This window comes from Typopeltis vanoorti, chromosome 8 (assembly GCF_054136105.1).
Source record: "Typopeltis vanoorti isolate ZY-2024b chromosome 8, IOZ_Tvanoo_1.0, whole genome shotgun sequence".
NCBI classification, from domain to species: domain Eukaryota; kingdom Metazoa; phylum Arthropoda; class Arachnida; order Uropygi; family Thelyphonidae; genus Typopeltis; species Typopeltis vanoorti.
The window spans coordinates 127082178-127106103 of NC_143556.1; the positions used below are offsets into that span (position 1 = coordinate 127082178).

Genomic DNA, 23926 nt, shown 5'->3' on the forward strand with positions numbered 1-23926 from the left:
CAGGGTGCACCACGAGAAGGTGAGGATTGGACATTAGGTCAGAAGCCCTGGTCGGTTCTCTGCATTCCTTTAAAGGCTATATGGAGTTTTCCTCTCAGTTATACAGGTTTGACCCTTAAGCACCCCTGTTTTAAGCTTAAAGTACATTGAACACATTTATTTTAAATGAATTTATTAATACAGAATTCTTTAGTTTCAGCTTACAAATCTTTTTCTAATTATAGAATTTATAGGAAAGTTTGTATTAAAGTTTTTATGAATAGTTTTGAAATGTCTCTACGTTTAAACTTTGTTAGGAACAGAACTCTTGCATTGCATAAAAATCATACACATAAAATAAATAAAACCAAATTGTTCTTCCCACTCTGTTATAAATCTTATGTTATCCATCATGGGGTTGTAAAAAAAAAAATATAAAATTATTAGAAACATCAATTAAACAACTGATTGTCATAGAAAAGAATTTAGGCTACTAGCCTAGTGTGACAGAAGTGCATGACTCATAATTGATGTGCCGTTTGCACATCAATTATGAAAAATTTGAAGGTTGTTCATCACTTCAGTGGCAGGCACTTGGGTGGTGGTGAGCCCCATGTTGCCGACCCCTGTAGAGAATTGGTTTTAAAAGTGGTGTATTGCTATCAATCCTGAAAAATAAATAACAGTTCTATTCACTTGATGTATGAATCTAAGCAATGTAATACAGGTGTTGAACTTGCATTCCTTTGGGATCAATAGCCAAGTACTTCAGAGGCCAATTAGATAAGACCTGATTTAAATACAATTTTTGTTATTTTGAAAGCTAACAGCTATGTTCCTATATGATAGGAACATTGCTGTGCAATATTATTATGCAGGTATCTCCATGGAGTAAGAAGATTCATCATGGGAGATCTGTTTATTCACACACTAGCCATCAATCACACCATACCTATCATACTTCTCTTTAAATTTGTTCATTGATGAAACACCCACAGCCACCTCTAGCAACCTATTCACCATCCTCTAAGCAAAAATTCTAGTCCTAACGTCCTTGCTATAGTCTTACGCAACTTCCACTGTTAATCCCTTGTTCTCTCCCTTTTTTGTGTACTGAAAAATCTTGTCAATCCTATAAATCCCCTTTAATAACTTCTATCATGTCGTTTTTTTTTTTTTTTTTTCCCCATCTATCAGCTAATTTTTGAAACCTACAGACCATCAGTCTATATATCAGCCTTATATAGGGGAATAATAACCTCTCTATTCCCATTTGTTGTGTTCTTCAATAACCATGTAATCTGATATGCTGTTTTGGTTACCTTTTTATAATATGCCCTCTAAACATCCTGCCTATAATCACACCCAAGTCCCTAGGTGTGATTAAGCCTTCCTCACCATACCAGTCAGCTTTCTTGCCTCTGCCTTATGCTGATCACTTTCTTTATAATCCCTTCTATCTGGTTCATCCTTCTGACTCTACATATACATTCAGATACTGCTTTCTAAAAACACCTTTTGACCACCTCCCATGCATCTCTCCCCCTGCAAATTCATATGCCATTGTTCTGCTGAAAGCTACCACCTTAGCTTGTCATAATCACCGGCTTTATAATTCCACATATCCCTTATTAATAAATAAAAATAAAAAAAATATAAAAAAAATGCATATTTTGCAATCTTTCAAGTCAAGAATACATGATCACTTTCTCCAAGCAGAGGCAGTGTCGCTAGATTGGTTAGTATTAAATTCTCATAACTGGATATAAATAAGATCTTTAAAGTTATCACCAGCCTGAGGATCAGAACAGAATATTCACGAACTACAAATTATACAAAATGTCTGGAAATGGCACTCAGTGCCCCATGGTTTATTAGAAACAATTAACTAAACAAATCCAAGACATAAATTCCTGCATCAAAGCTTTTGCTAGAAAATTCCTAGCTGTTAACATTCATCCTAATCAACTAATTTGTCAAGTGTTCAACTACAACCAACATATTTGCAAATATAAAAGATCAGATTGTTCCTTGTTGAGCTAATGCCACCTACTACCTGGTGGTGCAAAAGTAGCGAAGTGGTTGGGAAAAAAAATAATTTTTTGATTAAATGTTGTTCTAATTTTTCTTTTCAGAGCTTGTGAAGTACATTTGGGATACCTGAGATCTGAAAGACCATGTTCTGCCCGAAGTGATGTAACTGGTGAGCAATTATTTAAGACCAGCTCTTGCTGATACTCCAGAGATGTGGTTCCAACAGAATGGGGCTGCTGCACGCGCACACACTGCTCATCCCACGATAGGGGTCTTAAGGGAGATTTTTGATGAATGCTTAATTTCAAGAAATTAAGCATTCAATTGGTCTGCTAGTTTGCCAGATTTAATGGCTCCTGACTTTTCCTTTGGAGATATCTTAAAGAGAGGATGTATGTGAATAAACCTAGAACCACAAAACAGCTCAAGGAGAACATTCAAGCTGAAATATGGGAATTAATGCCAGATACTCTGACATGCATAATGGAAAATGTTCTCAAAAGAGCCCAACTTTGTAAAGCTGAAAATGGCAGCCACTTACAGGACAGTCTTCCATACCTAGCTCACAAAATTCTCCATGGATTATGTTACTGTTTTGAAGAGAAATAAATTCAAAACTTAGTTTAAACCACAAATTAATGTAAAATAAACCCCTTCACTACTTTTGCACCACCCTGTACCAGCTCACAGGGAGCTGTCCACTCTAATATCACCAACAGACAGGATAGTCTAAAGAGCAAACAGGATTAAGCAGTGCATACCAAGGCAATTCTGAAGCTGAAGCTTATTATTCAAATAAGCTCTCTGGTAAATTTCAAAACTTAAGTTTTTGTTTTTATATTTGGTCATAAAAATTTTTCCATTTTAATATCCTATTCATTACTTTTCTCCATCCCTAATATTGTGCTCAAATCTTTTATGAAATATGATTTTATACTGCATCTGTAATCATTTCTTCCTGAACTCTGTTTCATCTGTTATAGTTCATAGCTAGAGTGACAGTGGACCTTCAGGCAAGCATTGCTTGCTTGGAGTGATATATAAATCAATGTTTGTACTTAAATGTTATTTTTGATTTTCAGAATTAAGTCATCGGAGTCCAATCTTTGGTAAGATTATTGATGATGCTGAACAAAGTCTTAGAGACCTTCTGTAAGTATCTATTTTCATGGTTTGTCAATTAGCATGTGGATTAGGGTTTCAAGATCTTCCATAAATTTGCTTACTTGAAACATGTGTCTGAATTTATAATTGAAATGAATTCTATCATATAGATCAGGGGTTCCCAACCCTATGCCTGCGGGCACCATGGCGCACATCGACCAATTTGTGTGTGCCCACCGCTGTTCAACTGTGTGCCGTATAGTTTGAAATAATCGTGCAACAATTCATGTCATGCTATATGACACATGCGTTAATGACACATGAATAGTATTAAATGCATACAACGTAAAGTGGACGTGCATTCAAAGTTGTTCATTCCAGTTTAAGAACTGGAATACCATCATATTCTGCTAATTATAAAGCACAGGCCAATGAAATGGAATGCCAGAGATCACACTAACTTATATATATATTTAAATTTTTATATAATGTAAACTTTTAAATAATAAAACATTTGATTATAATGTAAACTTTGTATGTATTCATTTAACAATTGAATTCAAAAAATTTGCTTGAAAAAATAGATGGTGCCCGTTGCCCTACCAGTATTTTAGAATGTCTAGGAAACAAAGGTTGGGAACCCCTGATATAGATGATTAAAATTTTATTATGAATTAATGAAACTGTTTGACTGCAATAAATGTCAAATTATTTATATTGTTTTTCTCTTAAATATATCATGGCTGTCTACATCTATAAATCAAGTGCAATGAAACAGCCACATCTAATAATACATTTTTATTACACTTGGTCCCTTCTAGTCAGTTAGTTCCTGAAACTATCCTCATTATCAGACTGTTTAACTGTTTGGGGGGGGGAATGGAAACCACTACGAAATGAACTTTATATTGTAATGTGTGTAGTTTTTATTTTTCATTATTAAATATGGAATACATAACTTTGTTGGTAAGAAAATTATTTTATAATATAATTTTAATTTTTCATGATTTATAATTTAAAAATTTTTATTTTGGGGTGCGTAAGGGTCAAAGCTGTATAACTGAGAGGAGACCTACACATAGCCTTTAAAGGAATGCGGAGAACTGACCAGGGCTTCTGACCTAATGTCCAATCCTGACCTTCTCGTGGTGCACCCTGTTGGGTATCTACTTGGATACTGAACGAATGAGGATGGGCTGGCAATTTGGAAATTAGCCGACCAAATTGTATTCCTATTGGGTAAACCAAAATGATGGAACAACATGACAAAATTTCATGCCAGCTGGGGTGTCGCCCGGTTAAACAAGGCCCCCGTTTTCGGCAGGGAACTAGGGCAAACAGTGAAAAGTCAGCTACTGGAAAAAATCTGAAAACACACCCCAACTCAACATCACCAGAGTTAAAGATCAGTACTATCAACATAAGAAGCCTGAATGGCAAAGAAATGGAGCTAGCTAAGGGATTAGATAAGTACATGATCGACATAATAGGGGTGACAAACAAAGACAAAAACTGGCGAGATCTTTCTGAGCAATAAATACAAAATGTTTATATTCAGGCAATGACAATCAAGGAAAAGGAGTAGCCATAGTATTCAACACAAAATACGAGGCTAATCTTCTTGAATGGCAGGCAATATCAAGTAGAGTGATTTGGGCAAATATCAGAATGGGGAACTGGATAAGACTTATTTGTGCCTGTGGTCCCACAAAAGGTTCTAAGGTAGAAGTGGAGGAATTTTTTGAGGCTCTAGAGAAAGCTACCGACACAATGAAAAAGGAAAAGTTGGTCCTTGTTGGGGATCTAAATAGCAGAGTAGGAAGTGATTGTCAGACATACAAAAATATTTTGGGAAAATTTGGAGAAAAGAGCAAAGCTAATATGAATGGCAAATACCTGTTGGATTTCTGCTCAGGACATGGACTGGGTATTACTAACATGTTCCAACATAAAAATGTGCATAAATTCACATGGAGAGAAGAGGCAAGGAATAAGAAAAGTCTCATTGACAATGTTATTGTTGATAGTGATGTTTTCTCCCTGGTGTAGGACACCAGAGTGTACAGAGGATTTGAAATTCGAAGCAATCGCTATTTAGTCTTGAACAGGATAAAATTGAATTTCATATTGAAAAGAATAACATATAAGAAAGTTTTAAAGCGAATTAAAGTTGAGCAGCTCTCAGATGTAGACTAAAATACACAAAGATTATTGAAGAGTTTGAGAACAGGAACCAAACCTTGGAGATTCAGTGGCAAACTCTGAAGAAAACATTGATTCTGCCAGAGAGGCATGTGGTGAGGTTGTCTGCAAAGATTAAAAATAATCAGAATTCCCTGGTGGACACAGGAAGTTAAAGAGGCAGTGAAGGAAAAGAAGAAAGCATATCAAAAGTTCCTGGCAAATAAGTCAGCTTGTGCTCTTAGAATACAGAGAAAAATGTAAGAAAGCTCAACACTATGTAAAACTAGCTAAACAAAAGTCATGGGAGGACTTTGGCAAGAACATAAAATATAAATATCAAGAAGGTAGCAAAATATTCTGGAGGTTGTTGAATAAGCTTAGGAATGGAGGAAAGAGTGCTGTAAAAGAAGTAAGAGATAATAAAGGTGACATGAAAACGGGAGGAAAAGATATCTTTGAAGTATGGAGTAATTACTTTGAAAAACTGCTGAATGAAACAAGCAGTGATGACAGCACAGTGATTTAAAAAAAAAAAAAAAAAAAAACAGACCAGGAATGCAGTCAGGAATACATATCCATACTTGAAGTAGAAAAAGCCATCAAAGGCTTGAAATGTGGAAAGGCAGCAGGAGCAGATGATATTCGACCAGAAATGCTCAAGTATGGTGGTTTAAGAGTCTTACAGTGGCTGCGCTGCATAGTTTAGAATGCCTGGATAGAGGGACAAATTCCAGATGATTGTAGTAGAGCTTCATAGTACCTATATATAAAAAGGGAAATAAAACAATCTGAGAATTACAGAGGTATATCCCTACTGAGTGTTCTTGGTAGGATATATGTAAGTATGGTTGAGAAGAATTGTGGAAGAAAAGCTTGGTGAAGAACAAGCTGGATTCAGGCCAAATAGAGGCTGTCAGGATCAGATCTTCACTTTACGACAAATAGTCAAGAAAGCATGGGAATATAACAGATCTGTATTTAAGTTTTGTCGATTTGGAAAAGGCATATGACAAGGTGCCAAGAGAGAAGCTAGTCAATACGCTACAGTTATATGGTGTCAATGGGGCATTATGTGATCCATATAGATAATGAATAACAGAGGAGATAATGTACATCATTGTCTCGCACCAGATTTAACATTAAACCATCTTCCTGTATGTCGTTCAGTTCTAACTGCTGACTAACAACTCAAATAAGATTAAGTATTTGAGTTGTTAGTCTGCAGTTAGAACTGAAGGACTTATAGGAAGATGGTTTAATGTTAAATCTGGTGTGAGACAATGATGTACATTATCTCCTCTGTTATTCATTATCTATATGGATCACATTATGAAGGAATGTGGTATTAAACCTGATATCAAAATTGGAGATGTTAATGTCAGCTCTTTGCTTTATGCAGATGATGTTATACTTCTAAATAAATCCACTACAAGTCTGCAAGATTCTCTGAAATGTAAAAATGAAGCAGCTAATTGCAGATAATGTTCAAAACAGAATTCATGCAAGGAATCTAACATTAAATGGACTGATAAAGCATCTAAAACATATGCATGAATCCCATTTTAAAAGGAGTGAGGAAAATGTAGACCCTTCAAATGGCTTAAAGAATTAAGGCCGAGTTGATTTTACTTTTGGAAAGCAAAAAAATCAAGTCAGAGTATATCTAGATTGAAATAGTTCTACTTTGAAATTGATTTGTCTATAAAAGAATTATGTATTAGAATCAATCATATTGTAAGAGCAAGTAATAAACAACTAATGGAAATGTTATCCTTAATTAAATTAAAGGGATATTAGATCTCACATTGTTTTAAAACCGAATAAGTAACTCAAAAATTGGAATCAGTTTCATGACAAATATAGTATAAAAAACTATAAAAGTATTGGCAAATACTAGTGTGAGCTGAATGCAAGTAGTCCTAGACTGTAGTACAAACACAGTCAACTTTTTTATACTGTATTCGGCATGAAACTCTCTGATTCCAATCTTTGAGTTTCTTATTTGGTTTTAAAACAATGTGGGATCTAATATCCCCTTAATGTTTACAATGCCGAAATGAAGTCTGTTGGCTCATTATATTTAAGTATGTTATCCTTGTTTTACTTATCTTTGATAATTGGACTAATATTGGAAATAAGACAATGAAGTATTACTGTTAATTCATGGGATGTAAAAATTTAATTTGATTAGTTTGTATATGTGGAAAATATTCATCAATTGATGTTTCAAATCTTGTGGACTTCTAAATGCAAGAATTTGGAATAATTAAAAACAAAGTAGCCATCATTCTGTCTTAATGTTATCATTCATTTACCAGTTTACTTTAAAAAAAAAAAATAAATAATAATGTATTTAAAATATACAATTTCACTCTTAAAAAATTTTTGTCTGAGAATTCCTGGTAATTGGAATAAAAATGTCGTGATTCCCAGCAACAGAAAAATTGTCAAGATCCTAGTGTGAACATACAAGATTGTTTTTTCTATTGCTGTCACTTTAGCAATAGAAATGTCATTTTGAAGATAATATTTAAGTCCCTTCAGAAAAATATATAAAAGATGAGGATTGAATAAGTGAGTAGGGATTAATTTTCTTAAAATTATAATAGTCTTAGACGTCAACTTCGGGAAGTTTCATGGAGGGAGGAATTGGACGGCCGGGATATCACCAGTGCATGGGAAATTGTGAAAGAATATTTGTTATCAGCAATGGTAAGTTGTATACCACGAGTGAAGAAGAGGGTGCAATTTGGAGTAAAGTGGATGACAAACAACATTAAACAGGAACTGCATGTGAAAAAGAGGCTATGGAAGAGATATAAGGAGACAGGTGAAGAGAGGATGGGTGAAGAATATAAGACACAGGCCAGAAGAGTGACTCGTGTGGTAAGGAAAGCGAAACTGGAATATGAGAGGAGATTGGCCCTAAGATCCAAAGAAAATCCTAGGGAATTTTTTAGCTATGTGGCCAGTAGGAGGAGAAATGACAGTGGAAGAATGATATTGTGGGATAAAAATGGGAATAGAGTGACTGATGCAGAGGACATAGTGGAATTGTTCAATGAACACTTTATTGGAGTATTTCATCCTAGAGGAGTCAGTTTTAATGCTAGAGGGATAGGACTGGTACGAGGTCTGGAGGTACAGGAGGAGAGTGTGTTTCAGATACTGAGTACTCTGGATGTCAGTAAAGCTGTGGGACTGGATGGTATTTCGCCACGAGTTTTGAGAGAATGTGCTAGCGAATTGACAATACCTTTAACGTGGCTATACAATGAAAGTCTGGCTTTGGCAAAGGTGCCCAGGGAATGGAAGGAAGGTAAGATAGTGCCATTGCATAAGGGTGGTAACAGACTGGAAGTGTCTAATTATAGGCCAGTCTGTGTGTCATCAGTAGTTGTTAAGATCTTGGAGAAAGTAGTGAGGGACCGTGTACAGCATTGGGCAGATGAGGGTAATGTTATCTGTGAGAATCAACATGGATTTGTGAAAGGACGCTCTTGTTTTAGCAATATGCTAGCCTTTTATAATAAAGTTACAAGAGCATTAGATGAGGGAAAGGCATATACTGCAATTTTCTTAGACTTGGCGAAGGCATTTGACAGGGTGCCACATGATAAGCTGATATTTAAGTTGCAGCACATGGGTCTGGATGTCAGATTGGTCAACTGGATTCAGGATTGGCTGTCTGATAGGTATCAGAGAGTTGTGTATGGTGGAGCAGTTTCCAGGAGGCAGAGGGTTACAAGTGGGGTCCCACAGGGCTCAGTACTAGGACCTATATTGTTTAACCTTTATATCAATGACATAGCCAGTGGATTGCAGGGGGATATTCAGTTGTTTGCGGATGATGCGAAGCTGGGAAGGATTATTAGTAATAGCGCAGATGTGGTAGCCCTGCAAGAGGATTTAAATAAACTAGATAGATGGGCAAATGAATGGGGGTGTCAGTTTAATGCAGCAAAATGTAAGGTCTTGAGGTTTGGGAAACATCGATGGGATGCTGCATACTCTATGGGAGGAGTTATACTGGAGGAAGTAGGGGAGACAAGAGATCTGGGGTTGATGATTGATAGAAACCTGAAGTTTAGGGGACATATTGCAAAGGTGGTGAAGGTAACACAGAGGATTGCTGCTATTATGAGAAGGACACTGACTTGCAGAGATAAGAGGGTTATCATTCCGTTGTATAAGTCTCTGATCAGACCACACTTGGACTATTGTTCTCAGATTTGGTCCCCAGGATTTGAAGGGGATAAATTAACTGTGGAAAGGATACAAAGACGGATGACAAAGATGGTTTCAGGACTGTACAAGGATAGTTATGAGGATCGGCTGAGAGAATGTGGACTGCAGAGTTTGGCAGATAGAAGGAGAGGTGATATGATTGAGACTTTTAAACTGTTGAGAGGTGGTTACAGGGTTGACACTGGGGAGTTCTTTCGCTTGGTTGATCAGTGGGAAGGAGTGATGACAAGAGGCCATCCCTGGAAGTTACGAAAGGAAACTGTGAGCAAGAGGGTAAGGAGTGGTTTCTTTGTGTGGAGGGTGGTTGAGCCGTGGAATGCATTGCCTGATGGAGTGGTGGGAGCAAGAACGGTCAGTGACTTTAAAGAGTGGTATGATAAACTTTGTGTTTCTCAGGGGGGGACCTCCCCTCGATGAGTCTTGACAGACTTTATGTCTTAGGAAGGACCTCCCTCGATGAGTCTTTTGACTCCTTGGAGGCCTGAATAATAATAATAATAATAATAATAATAATAATAATAATACCTTCACAGATTCTCACTGCTGAAAGCCACCCTCCAATAGTAAATTATCATATTTAAAGTGTAAATGCATTTACACTTTCTAGCACTATGAATGTAATTTTTTGCCCATCACTTTTCATATTGAAAAAGTCTTATACAACTTCAAAGAATGGCACCATTCTGTGAATAATTAATTTCATATTAAATTTGTAAAATACTTCCACTTTCCAAAAATGGCTATCATATCGCTTTTCTCCACAATGCTCTGTTTAATTCCCTCATCTTGTCTTCGTAATGTGTGGAGTCCCTGAAATGTTATGTATACATCTCTAGATCCTTTGTTTCTTCATCATTTCAGCTAGGGGACCAAATCTGTGCACAAGAATCTACTTTTGATCTAAATGCCTCCTTATCAGTCTTTTTCATTATAGCAGAGATAAGCTAAGTGGCCTGACTTATTTAATCTATCATCCCAAGTTCTTGAGTGCCCAGGTCCACTAATATGGTGTACAGCATAATTTTTCAGTCCCAAGTGCATAAGTGGGACAAATGAATGGTGTTAAAATTAAGTTCACTCATTTATTCAATCCTTCACTGTTCAATTTTTCTGAAGGGAATTGATAATGTCATTGCTTTTTATAACTCTTCCCAACTTTTTATCAACAAACATCTCCTTCTAAAATGCATAAATATTAACAAACAAGTTGAACTACTGCAATAGTACACATTTTTAGATATAAGTCAAATGCTCATCACTCTTCCTTACATATATAAAATGCAGCTCTAGGTAAAATGATATCACAGAATATCTGCAAGATTTTAGGAGGATGGTTTTAAATGATGTAGTATGTCAGCTTATTGACAAATTCTTACCAGATGACATGAAATTTTCCATAGGAAAAAACAAGTGAGGAGGGTGCACATCCTTGGAATCTGTAGAAGGTAGTAATAGTTTTTTTTGACATAATGTTAGATTTGCAGGATTCAGTGACTGTCAAGGGTGGTGAGAGTGCAGATGAAGGAATTTGAGGTATGATATATACTTTTGTGGCACAGGGCATAATGATGAATGGCTTACTCCATGGAGTTCTTGTGATAATTTTTAATTACAATTTTATATAACCAGATGTTTAAGTGTTTTTTTGATACATTCAATCTTGGTGTTTTTCTTTCCATCACATAAAAAGAAAAAAATCTAGGAATATTTAATTATTCAGCCTATATTTGTTTTGGTAACCAGAGCATCTTCATGTTTTAAGGCTTTAGTACCTTCTACAGGGCACAATAAAGAAATCTTGATTGTCATGCTGATAATCTCATAACTCCCACATTTATTGTGCAGTAGCATGAGACATATTTACTTAGCTTATGGGAATGTTACACTGCAGCGTATTCCCCCTCTCCCTTATGCTATACAGTGATAAAAGACTTCAATAAAGGTTGAAACTAGTCTGGGTGGTGGCCCTTCCCTTAATGCATAACATTATACATATCTGCAAGGAGATGTTTTGCATTATGGGAAATACTGAGATAAGAGTGTTGGTAGCTTGCTCCACCTTTGCAAGGAGTCACCCGGTGTTGTACCACTTTACCCCAGTCCTGAAGATACTTTCAGGCGCAAACTTTGTTTGCACACACTTGGATAAAGGATTAAACTAAATATATTATAGTCTGACCAAGGGAAAAAACGCTCAACAGTGATAAGTGATTGGCATGGTCTGCAATCCCTTGAGCTGTTGTTGGTTAGGTACTGAATGTATTTGTTTATCCAGGAAAATGATTAGCACCTCTTCCAGTTTCCCAAAGTAGGTTAATTTGTAAGAAAAGGATATCCTATGGATGCTGGGGTGATCTAAATGGAGCCATTTTTAGTGAGCAGATAAGGTTAACTAATTTTTGGTAACATTTGAATGGTAAATCTTTTAAGAGCTTTACTGTTTTCCGAGTTAGTCTGAGTTTTGGAGGCACACCCCATGGCACTAATGTATAATACATTAGTGCCATGAGGTGTGCAGTGGAATTTATAATTTTTTTAAATTCATTTTTCTGTATTTTTATTTTTTTTTACATAGTCTAGAAGTCATGCTCTAGAGACCACATATGGAACTTTCTTTATCATATATCCTTTCTGCATCTGCCAGACACAAATTCAGTATGCTATGCCAGTTTCATTTTTTTCAGTAGAATTTGCATGTAAAACTAGTATTTGTGAATTGTCAGTCATCCTTTTGGGGATTTAGGCCCAATGACCTGTTCTGGTCTCATTCCATCTTCTCCTTGGTCATCCTTGACTTCTGTATTTTCCAACTAGGTGGTATTGAAGTATCTTTTTGGGTAGTGTTGAAGTGTCCATCCTTTCAATGTGTTCAATCCACTTCTTTCATTATTCATATACTTTGTCCAACAGAGTCTATTTTTAGTTTGTATTTCTGTGCTTTCCCCCCTCCCAGAGAGAGTACAGCTTGCTTTCCTTCATAGGATCCCTCCCTGTGGGGCACCTGTTCATGGTGGAGGGAAACCTCTCAGTGATGATACTGGCTCTTTCATTCTACTCTTTTTTTCTTTACTTTTCTTATATTCTTTGCTTTACTTCTGAGTTTTTTTATTATCCTTTTTTACAGACCACTATCACTGACATGCAATACTGTGTTTGCTGGACAGTGACCCATGGGCATCCTAAAAGGTGGAATCCTGGTAGTCTTGCTATACTTTAGCCTCTGCTTCAGCAAGACAGGTTGTCCTGGATGGCCTAGCCAGGATCATTTGGCTAGTAGGCTTACCTGCAAGGGTCAGTGGCATTGCAGTAAGGATCAGGATCCAAGACTTGCAGTGGTGCTGGTATAGCATCTGGGGTAGCCCTGGCATTCCACTCCTGAGCAATTGCTTGCTGGTCAATGGGTGGGGTACTCTGGCACTGAACCAATAAAAACTCCTTATGCATGAATTCTTAATTCTCAAATGTTCCAGGAGCCCTAACCAAGTACTGATACTATAGATACAGCATTTGGTAACAGAAATAAGAAGCAAAGATAGGGAAAATGTCACCTGTGTCTATTTAAAAGGGTTTAAGATGGGTAGGAACTGCTAAATTAAATTCTTGTGATTTCCTTGTGGAAATATTGTCTCAAGAACATTCTGAGAAACTACTGGGAGTAACATCACAGTAACACTTCACAAAACACTCAACTCTTATAGGTGAGTGTCAGAATAGGATCTCCTTGATGTCCAGAGCTGAAAGATCAGGGAATGGCAGGTGTGAGGCATATTCTGACATGTAGGGATGGTCACCTGGTTCAAACCAGGAACATCATCTTTACTTTTGATACATCTAAGCCTCCAACATATGTAAAAGCAGGGTATCTCAACAGTCCTGTTAAAGAGTATGCCCATAATCCACAAAGATGCTTTAAATGTCAGAAATGAGCATGCGCATACTGCCAGTCATAGCTCTATCATCTGTGCCTGATGTGATAGTAAAGAGCATAACAAATCTTGTTCTGCAAAATAAGCTAAATGTCAACTGTCAGGGAGATCATCTAGCTTACTCTTGTGCATGTCAGAAGTGGAAAGATGGAAAAGAAATACAACAAATGAAAATAGAACAAAATATATCCTATTAGAATGCAAAAAAGTTAACCATCATTATACCTGTTTTGAAATCCTCTTATGCTGAGAAGGCTGCAGCTAAGAAAATTTCAACAGCATCTCAAACACTTCTATTCCACCATACCTGAACCTCATGATTGCAAGTGCTTCTCTGTTGAGTACATCTATCACATGACCTATGGTCTTGCTCCAAAGACAACTCCAAAAATGGTTCCATTTGATGAGAACTCGTCAAAAAAAAATTATGGCAAAGACATCGCTTAAAAATAAACAACCAGACGCCCCCACAGAAAAAATGGATATGTTATTAAACTTGTCAGCTAACCCAACACATCAAATGTAATTGAATATTTTACCAAAGGAATAGATAGACACTGGCTGTTCATACTTCCCAAAAACAGTTGATAAATATAAACCTAACAAGGCAAGTCCTTTATCTCCCAGAAACCAGAAGTCTATAAAGCCAAAAGAAAAATTTTTACGATGGAACTGTCATGGGTTTTGCAGAATATTAATATCAAGATTTTGTTGCAGAAACACGCCTGTCTGTTTCTATCTACAAGAAACATACTTAACACCCATTGAGGATCCTATCTTAAGGAATTTTACTGTTGTATGCAAAGAACAGAACTGGATGTGGTCTGTTCATGGAGGACTAGCTAACCTAATAGGCAGTCATACACCTTTCCATCATGTCCAACTTAATATTGCTCTGGAAGCAGTAGCAATTGACCTATCTATAGGATTTCATATTATAGTATGTTCAATTTACTGACCACTGAGTAGTTAAATGAAATTAATCTTGATAACATTATCTTACAACTCAGAATAATACTTATTGGTGAATTTAACCATGTCGCTGTCAATATGGATAAAATACATCACTCCTCTACACTTCATATCCATCATATTTCAATGTAATATCAATGGTATTACAATTTTAATATGCACTTCGCATCCATGTTAACGTGGACGTATATACATGGGTGGTTAATGGTCACAATACTCTATGGATATCACCAACACAGAGAAGAGGTTGAATTGTTGAAAGAATTCTTGACAATAATGACTTCTCCCTTTTGAATAATATACTCGATACTTTCTTCCATGTGCCTATTCATTCATATTCTGCAATTGTTCTTGCAACATATTTCTCTTCCACTGCTCACATGGGACATTGAAGAGAATACATACGGAAATAATCACTTTCCTGATCTATGCATGATGTCTTCAGAGGAATCATGCTCTGCTACACAAATGCCATATAGAAAATGAACCAGGTGTGGAACACTTTTCCCTATCTTGCAAAATTTAATGCTGATAAGTCAAACACCTATAAATAAAGCAGTCAAGTATGTAACAGGCAGCAATGGAAGCTATTGCTGACTAGAACATCTTGATTTCCAGTCTATCCAAAGCCTTTCTGGAATGCAGAATGCCAGGCAGGCAAAAATGATCAACGCCAAGCATGGGGTATATTTTGTGGATAGCCCACCACATCAAACTTGATAGCTTTAAGGTGTACCTGGGCCAAAGCATGTTATGTGAGATCATAATTGAAAATCTTGGATCCAATGTACTTCCTCAATCAAATGACCAGTGCAAAAATTGTATAGGATACAGATGACATACCTATGTGTTAAAAAAAAAAAAAAAAAAAAATGCAACAGATCTTGCCCGTTTGTCACATTCTAGTGGAGTGTCAGCATGTCACATAGGAGAGGAATGAAATTTTTACTTATCATGCCAAGCCACATACTCCAACAGATATAACCAGCCTGATTGGCCAAGTGGTTAGCATATCTGCTTTACAGCCAAAAGGCTGCAGGGCTTGAATCCCACTATGGGCATGGATGTTTGCGATTGCCTGTGAAAATACTGGTCATGGGCAGTAGATGGTGGTATAGTTCATCATATTTGGTGAACTGAGGGGTGGAGACAGTTGTAAAGTAGGTGCCCTCCCTCAATGAGTCTTTGGACTCCCTGGATGTGTCAAGTAGTAATAATATTATCTGACTTGGATAAATTGCATGCTTTAACTTTTTACAAAATTAATTTATACAAACAAATTAATTTTTTGTACATGCATTTTATTTATTCCTTTCATCATCATGCATATCAAGGATTTAGGCCTAGCGTGGTCTGTTCCGGCCTTAGAAGTCATCGTTGAATCTTTTAAGAGGATGTCTTGGTTTCCTTTTTCCTAATGGCTTGTACTTAAAGGCTTGTTTTGGTAATCTTTCTATTTTCATTCTTTCAACATGTTCCATTCATTTATGTTTAATTTTTTCTGTTACTGATTCTTGGTTTAATTCTTTCATAATTTCTTCATTTCCTTTGTTGATTGTTTATTCCTTTATGACTTATTATTATACATGATACCTCCAGGGAATCCAAAGACTCTTCGGAAGGTTTACTCTACAACTGTCTACAACTACACCAACACCATCTACCTCCCACCACCACTAGTATTTTCAGATAATCGCAAGCATTCATGCCCACGGTGGGATTCGAACCTGCAGTCTTTCTGCTAGAGAGCAGATATGTTAATGGTAACCAAGCTGGCTTATTAATACCTTTATGTACTGCTTTAACCACCTAACCGGCCATTATGGATCAAATATGCATCCCCATATGCTTCATAATCCATTATATATTTCAGTGTAATATCAATGGTATTACAATTTTAATATGCACTTTGCATCCATGATAACCTTGACGTCTATAGACTTGCTAGCTGGTGGCATGGCTAAGACTAATAACATTAATTTCCCATTTCAACCATCATGTTAGGGGTGCTTAAGGGTCAAAGCTGTATAACTGAGAGGAGACCTCCACATAGCCTTTAAAGGAATGTGGAGAACCGACCAGGGCTTCTGACCTAATGTCCAATCCTCACCTTCTCGTGGTACACCCTGTTGGGTATCTACTTTGATACTGAACGAACGAGGATGGGCTGGCAATTTGGGATTTAGCCGACAAAATTGTATTCTTATTGGTTAAACCAAAATAAAAAATGATGGTACAACATGACAAAATTCCATGCTGGCTGGGGCGTCGCCCGGTTAAACAAGGCCCCCCCCCCCGTTGTTTTCGCCAGGGAACCAGGGCGAACAGCGAAAAGTCAGCTACTGGAACAAATCTGAAAACAAACCCCAACTCAACATCACCAGAGTTAAAGATCGGTACTATCAACGTAAGAAGCCTGAATGGCAAAGAAATGGAGCTAGCTGAGGAATTAGATAAGTACCAGATCGACATAATAGGGGTGACTGAAACAAAAAAGACCAAAACTGGTGAGATCTTTCTGAGCAATAAATACAAAATGTTATATTCAGGCAATGACAATCAAGGAAAAGGAGTAGCCATAGTATTCAACACAAAATACGAGGCTAATCTTCTTGAATGGCAGTCAGTCTCAAATAGAGTAATGTGGGCAAATATGAGAATGGGGAACCGGACAATGAGACTTATTTGTGCCTATGGTCCCACAGAAGGTTCTACTAAGGTAGAAGTGGAGGAATTTTTTGAGGCTTTAGAAAAAGCAACTGACACAATGAAAAAGGAAAAGTTGGTCCTTGTTGGGGATCTAAATAGTAGAGTAGGAAATGATTGTGAGACATACAAAAATATTTTGGGAAAATTTGGAGAAAAGAGCAAAGCTAATAATAATAACAAATAACTGTTGGATTTCTGCTCAGGACATGGACTGGTTATTACTAACACCATGTTCCAACATAAAAATGTGCACAAATTCACATGGAGAGAAGAGGCTACGAATAAGAAAAGTCTCATTGACTATGTTATTGTTGATAGTGATGTTTTCTCCCTGGTGCAGGACACCAGAGTGTACAGAGGATTTGAAATTGGAAGTGATCACTATTTAGTCTTGAGCAGGATAAAATTGAATTTGATATTGAAAAGAATAACATGTAAGAAAGTTTTAAAGCGAATAAAAGTTGAGCAGCTCTCAGATGTGAACTGTAGACTAAAATATAGAAATATTATTGAAAAGAAAATAAAAGAGTTTGAGAACAGGAATCAAACCTTTGGGATTCAGTGGCAAACTCTGAAGGAAACATTGATTAATTCTGCCAGAGAGGCATGTGGTGAGGTTGTGTGCAAGGATAAAAAAATCCGAACTCCCTGGTGGACACAGGAAGTTAAAGAGGCAGTGAAGGAAAAGAAGAAAGCATATCAAAAGTTCCTGGCAAATAAGTCAGCTTTGTCTCTTACAGAATACAGAGACAAATATAAGAAAGCTAAACAGTGTGTAAAACTAGCTAAACAAAAGTCATGGGAGGACTTTGGCAAGAATATTGAAAATAAATATCAAGAAGGTGGCAAAATATTCTGGAGGTTGTTGAAGAAGCTTAGGAATGGAGGAAAGAGTGCTGTAAAAGGAATTAGAGATGATAAAGGTGAAATGAAAACAGGAGAAAAAGATATCCTTGAAGTATGGAGTAATTACTTTGAAAAACTGCTAAATGAAACAAGCAGTGATTACAGCACAGTGATAAAAAACACTGACGAGGCATGCAGTCAGGAATATATATCCATACTTGAAGTAGAAAAAGCCATCAAAGGCTTGAAATGTGGAAAGGCAGCAGGAGTAGATGATATTCGACCAGAAATGCTGAAGTATGGTGGTATAAGAGTCTTACAGTGGCTGCACTGCATAGTTCAGAAAGCCTGGACAGAGGGACGAATTCCCGATGATTGGAGTAGAGCTCTCATAGTACCCATATATAAAAAGGGAAATAAAACTGAATGTGAGAATTATAGAGGTATTTCCCTACTGAGTGTTCCTGGCAAGATCTATGCAAGTATACTTGAGAAACGGTTGAGAAGAATTGTGGAAGAAAAGCTTGGTGAAGAACAAGCTGGATTCAGGCCAAACAGAGGCTGTCAGGATCAGATCTTCACTTTACGACAAATAGTCGAGAAAGCATGGGAATATAACAAAGATCTGTATTTAAGTTTTGTCGATTTGGAAAAGGCATATGACAAGGTGCCAAGAGAGAAGCTATTCAATACGCTGCAGTTATATGGTGTCAATGGGGCATTATATCAAGCAATACTTAGTCTTTATATGAGTTGTGAGTCAGCAGTTAGAATTGAAGGAAGTACAGGAAGATGGTTTAATGTTAAATCTGGTGTGAGACAAGGATGTACATTATCCCCTCTGTTATTCATTATCTATATGGATCACATTATGAAGGAATGTGGTATTAAACCTGATATCAAAATTGGAGATGTTAATGTCAGCTCTTTGCTTTATGCGGGTGATGTTATACTTCTAAATAAATCCGCTACAAGTCTGCAAGATTCTCTGACTAAATTGAATAGCTGTTGTAATAGATATGGTATGAAGGTCAGCAATAAAAAGACAAAGACAATGAAAATAGGCAGAATCATTGAAAATGTCAACTGTGTTGTGAATGGAGAACCTGTGGAACAAGTAAAACATTTCAGCTACTTAGGCACAATTTTTACTGAAGATGGTAAACTAAATATAGAAATAGATAACAGAATCAGCAAAGCTGGTATCGTGGGAAGTCAGTTGAATAAATTCATATGGAATAAGAAAGAAATTAGTCGGAACACTAAATTAGCTGTATACAAGACTGTGTTCAAACCAATTTTAACTTATGGATCTGAGAGCTGTGTCAGAAGTAAAACACTTGACCAGAGACTAGAGACCGCAGATATGAGAGTCCTGAGAAAGATTAGAGGCGTAAACAGATGGCATCAATGGCAATATCATATTAAAAATGAGGATATTAGGAATGAACTTGACATTGTCAGCATCCAGGAATGCGTTAGCAGAGCTAATCTCAGATGGTATGGTCACTTAAATAGAATGGGAGAGGGAAGATTAGCAAAACAAGTGTTCTCTGCCAGGTTGGCAGGAAAACGACCCAGAGGAAGACCAAGATATAGGTGGATTGATACGGTACAAAGTGCCTTAGACGATAGAAATATAAGATCTGATAATGTTGGAGTCTTGACAAGTAACAGACTGATTTGGAGGAAAATTGTAGATAGGAAGTTAGTAATGATGTAATTTTTTCATGTAGTACTGTCATATCCTGTACACCCCTTGAGGGTACATGGCAGGAATTTGATGATGATGATGATGACCATCATGTTAAAAGAAAAAAAAAACAACCCCATTTGTTAATAGCCAATATGAATGTTTCCATGAAGAAATTAGTGAGTGGAATGACAAAGCAGATAGCCCATAGATTCTTCCGTCGCCCCCCTCTAATTTCTTAAAAACATTTGACGAGAAAGTTCTGAACTCTATCCAATATAGACCTACTGTTTGGCTATGCTTTTTTGATGATGCGTCCCTCATTTGGCCACATGGCCTAGATTCTCAACATTTTTAACATACCTAAACATCCCAGGATCCAGTTCATTAGAAAATGAGTTCCACCTCTCCCTTTTCCTAGACATTTTAATTACATGCCAGCCTGATGGATCTCTGGCATTTTGCATCGAATCCACACTATAGTAGATAGTCACATCCCTTCTCCTCTCAACAGTATGGAATTATTAAAACTTTATATAACAGGGCTAAATTAGTTCAGATAAGTGCCCTCTTCATTGAACTTGACCACTTTCATGAAACCTTCTTAGCCAATGGTTATAATTCCTACTATATTCAAAAATTGTTAAGCCCAAATCCATACCTCCCAACTCCAGAACAGACTACACCAAAGCTATCACTATTCCATATATCCAAGGCACATCTGAGAAACTAACAAAAATCTTAAATACACCTTTTCAGTCAGTTAGATGATATAAAAAATTAACATCCTTTATCTGTTCCACCAAAGACCAGCTAGGTTTTATCACATCCCTTGTAGTTGTAAATTATCCTATGGCCAAACAGACAGGATCAACATCAGAATTGCCGATCATACAGATTATCTGTTGCTGACCATGCTTTAGATACCTGCCATAGAATACTTTGGAAGAAAGCCACTTTATTCCATCGCAGCAAATATAAATATGATTCGTACTTTTTCCTTGAATCTGCTTCTGCCCTAAACTACCCTAAACTCAACAAATTTGGTTGCATGAAATTACGTGCTAGATTTGGGAAGCTCTCAAAAGACATCCAATTTAGTCCATTAGAAGGCACTATTTAGGATTTTAGGCCTACTCTCTGTTTGACATCCTTCTATATGAAGAAGGATGAGCATTGTATGGTGATGAGCATTTTTTTTATTAAAAAAACTACTGAAACTTTTTTAGTAAAACTTCAGTTTTAATATAAACAAAAATAATCACTTGATGTTTTGCCCTTCATATCAAAGTATCTGGAGTACACACATATATTTATTTTAAGAATGGCAGGGTTGGAGGTATCTTCAGTTGGAATTAAAATTGGTGGAAGAAATAATTTGATGTATGCAGATGATACCACCTTTCTAGCAGAATGCAAAGAAGATTTGGAAGAACTTATGAATGTTATAGCCTTAAACTTACATCAAAAAGACAAGTTATGGCAACATATGAACTTAATGATTTTGAAGTAGATGAGGAGAAAATGGAAGTAGTTATCAATTTTGTACTCCTAGGATTCCAGATTGATAAAGATGGGTATCGTACTGAAGAAGTTAGATTATTACTCGGAAAGAAAGCAATGACAAATTAAGCAAGATCTTTAAAGATATTAGCCTTACAACAAAAATCAGAATCATGAAAGCAATGCTATTCCCTGTGGTACTGTATGGATGTGAAAGTTGGACCCTGAAAAAGAGTGAAAGAAGGAAGATAGATGCATTTGAATTATGGGTTTAGAGATACTTACTAAGAATACTACAGACTGCAAAGTAAACCAATAAATCAGTGATAGACAGAAAATAAAGCCAGGTTGCTCCCTCGAAGCTATGATCATGAAGCAAAAATTGTCATACTTTGGACATATTATATGAGCAAATGACAGTCTGGAGAAGATGATGCTTTCTAAAGTTGATGGAAGTAGAAGAGGAAGACCAAGAATTAGATGGGTGAATGGAGTAAAAGAAGCAACTGGGATGCACCTGGAAATTCTGAAAGATATGGACAAGGACGGATCTGAATGGAGATTGTATGTTCATAGAATCACCAGGAGTCAAATGACTCGATGGAACATAACAGACACAAAGAAACAATCTACATAGTATGCTAAAGTCACCGAAATTTGGTCAACCATTAAAACTATTGCTGATGCAACTGGACACAATTCCTATCTGTTTAAAAAATAAAAGCATTAAATTTAACAATTTTGGTAAAGCAGGCATCTTAGATCGTTCTTAACAGTTTACACCAAATGGATTGGAAAAGTACCTGTTCTTTGCATCACACAAAAACCTGGTATGAATGCACATTTAAAGAAGCCTGAAATTTTGATCAACCATTCTAATCTTAACAATAATGATATAAAAATCCCAAGAATCTAAATGGCACAAATTCAGCCCACTTAAGTTTTACAAGTTTTCCAGCAAACCCTTACTTTATGACTCTAAACAATAATTTCAGCTCTTATTGGCTACCATCTTACTGTTTTGTTCTAGTTTTATGTGAGCAGATTGCTTGCTAACTTAATGTATCTCTTAGTGATTTGTAACCAAATAGATAACAGGACTCTAGCTTAGTGAGGGATTTTTTCACCAGAGGTCAGGCCAGTAGTTTTCACAGTTGACCAAATTACTGTGACTTCAGAATACCATTTAGATGGTAATGTAGGTTGTTTCTTTGTATATATACACCCCAAATGATGACCTTCATATGAAGGTAGAAACAGTGATTATTTCAGTTTATATTAAACTGAAGTTTTACTATAACAGCATAGTTGTTTTTCATAATTTTTTTTTAATGATGAATCTCAGATGACATGCTTCATCTTCACTACTTGGTGTAGTTGCATGTATCTTACTATATTTTGTTCCTTGACAGTGACAATTTGACTTTGTTAAAATACTGAAAGTATTAAATTTATTTCAGTTAGTATAGTGGTCTGTGATGTAATTTCCTTAAAAAAATAGTTATGAATCACCAACATATAAGCCTTACCACCAGACCTATGAGGATAGACTGAGGGTTTGCCAATTGCAGAAGTTATATTTTCATTCACTTGGACAGTGAATGAAAATATAAACACCTTTTTAAAGAAAGTTGAAGCTATTTTACACCGACCGAATTTAAATCTAAATGATCGTCTCTCTCTCAAAGATCTGGGAGACTTAATCGGGTTTTTTTTATTGATTACATAAGTCTCCCAGATCTTCGAGAGAGAGATGATCATTTAGATTTAAATTCGGTCAGTGTAAAATAGCCTCGCAACTTTCTTTAAAAAAGCATTCATATTTGAACCTGCATCTATGGAGGAGAATAGCTTTATCCCACTGGATATTATGAGTAGTATTAATACTGTGTTGTGCTAGACCAGACTTCTGAGGCTTGTTGTATTCAATATAATATTAATGTTCTCTAATTCTATTTTCCACAGAACGGTCAGTTTGTCCAAAATAAGAAACATCGCATTTACATGGTATTTGGTAAACGTCACCCAAAGATAGAGATGACAGTTTCCTTCTCTGTAGAAAGAAGGCAATAAAGAGGAAATTTTGTTGATAGGAACATAGGTTCTGAGATTCCTGGAATGTAAGGGATTGGAACTCAAGATTCAATTCTGTGGGATTTGATTGAGGTTGTAATTATTCGATTCCATTAACTTTTTAATGATGGAAAGTTCTTGTTGTAAGATTACTGGAGAAGAGCAAACTTTATGTGCTCTATCAATTAGAGATTTAAGAATCCCAAATTTTTGAGATGTGTAGTGAGCAGACTTTTTATGAATGTATCTGCCAGTAAATGTTGGCTTTCGAAAGATAGGGTACCAAAAGGAGTTAGAGTAAGGAGGATGTCCAAAAATGGTCAGGTACCAGAATATTCTTTTTCCAGTGTGAACTGAATATGTGGGTGAAGGCTATTTATCTGTTGTAGAAAAGTGGAAAGCTTATCTTCAGTATATGACCAAATAGCAAAAAAAAAATGATACCGAAGAGATGGTTGAGGATGAATGGATGAAAACATAGTGTCTTCAAATTGTTTCAAAAAAATAGTTTGCCAAAGGTGGTGACAGAGGGCTACCCATGACCTTCAACTTGTTTGTAGAGCTTGTTTTTCCAGCGGAAATAACCTGAATGGATAACAAATTCGAAAATCTTTGCGATATCTGGAGGGTAATCTTAATATAATAATTTGACTGT

The 23926-nt window shown here is 36.4% G+C and overlaps 1 protein-coding gene across 1 annotated transcript in view; it reads left to right on the forward strand.

The window, feature by feature from the left end:
- Window positions 1–23926, forward strand: part of LOC150104340 (phosphoserine aminotransferase) — a 261341-nt gene that overhangs the window by 50250 nt on the left and 187165 nt on the right. Inside the window, exon 3 of the mRNA XM_090396926.1 lies at window positions 3096–3165. Within this exon, the coding sequence (XP_090253052.1) occupies window positions 3096–3165 (70 nt within the window). The remainder of the gene's footprint in view (window positions 1–3095; window positions 3166–23926) is intronic.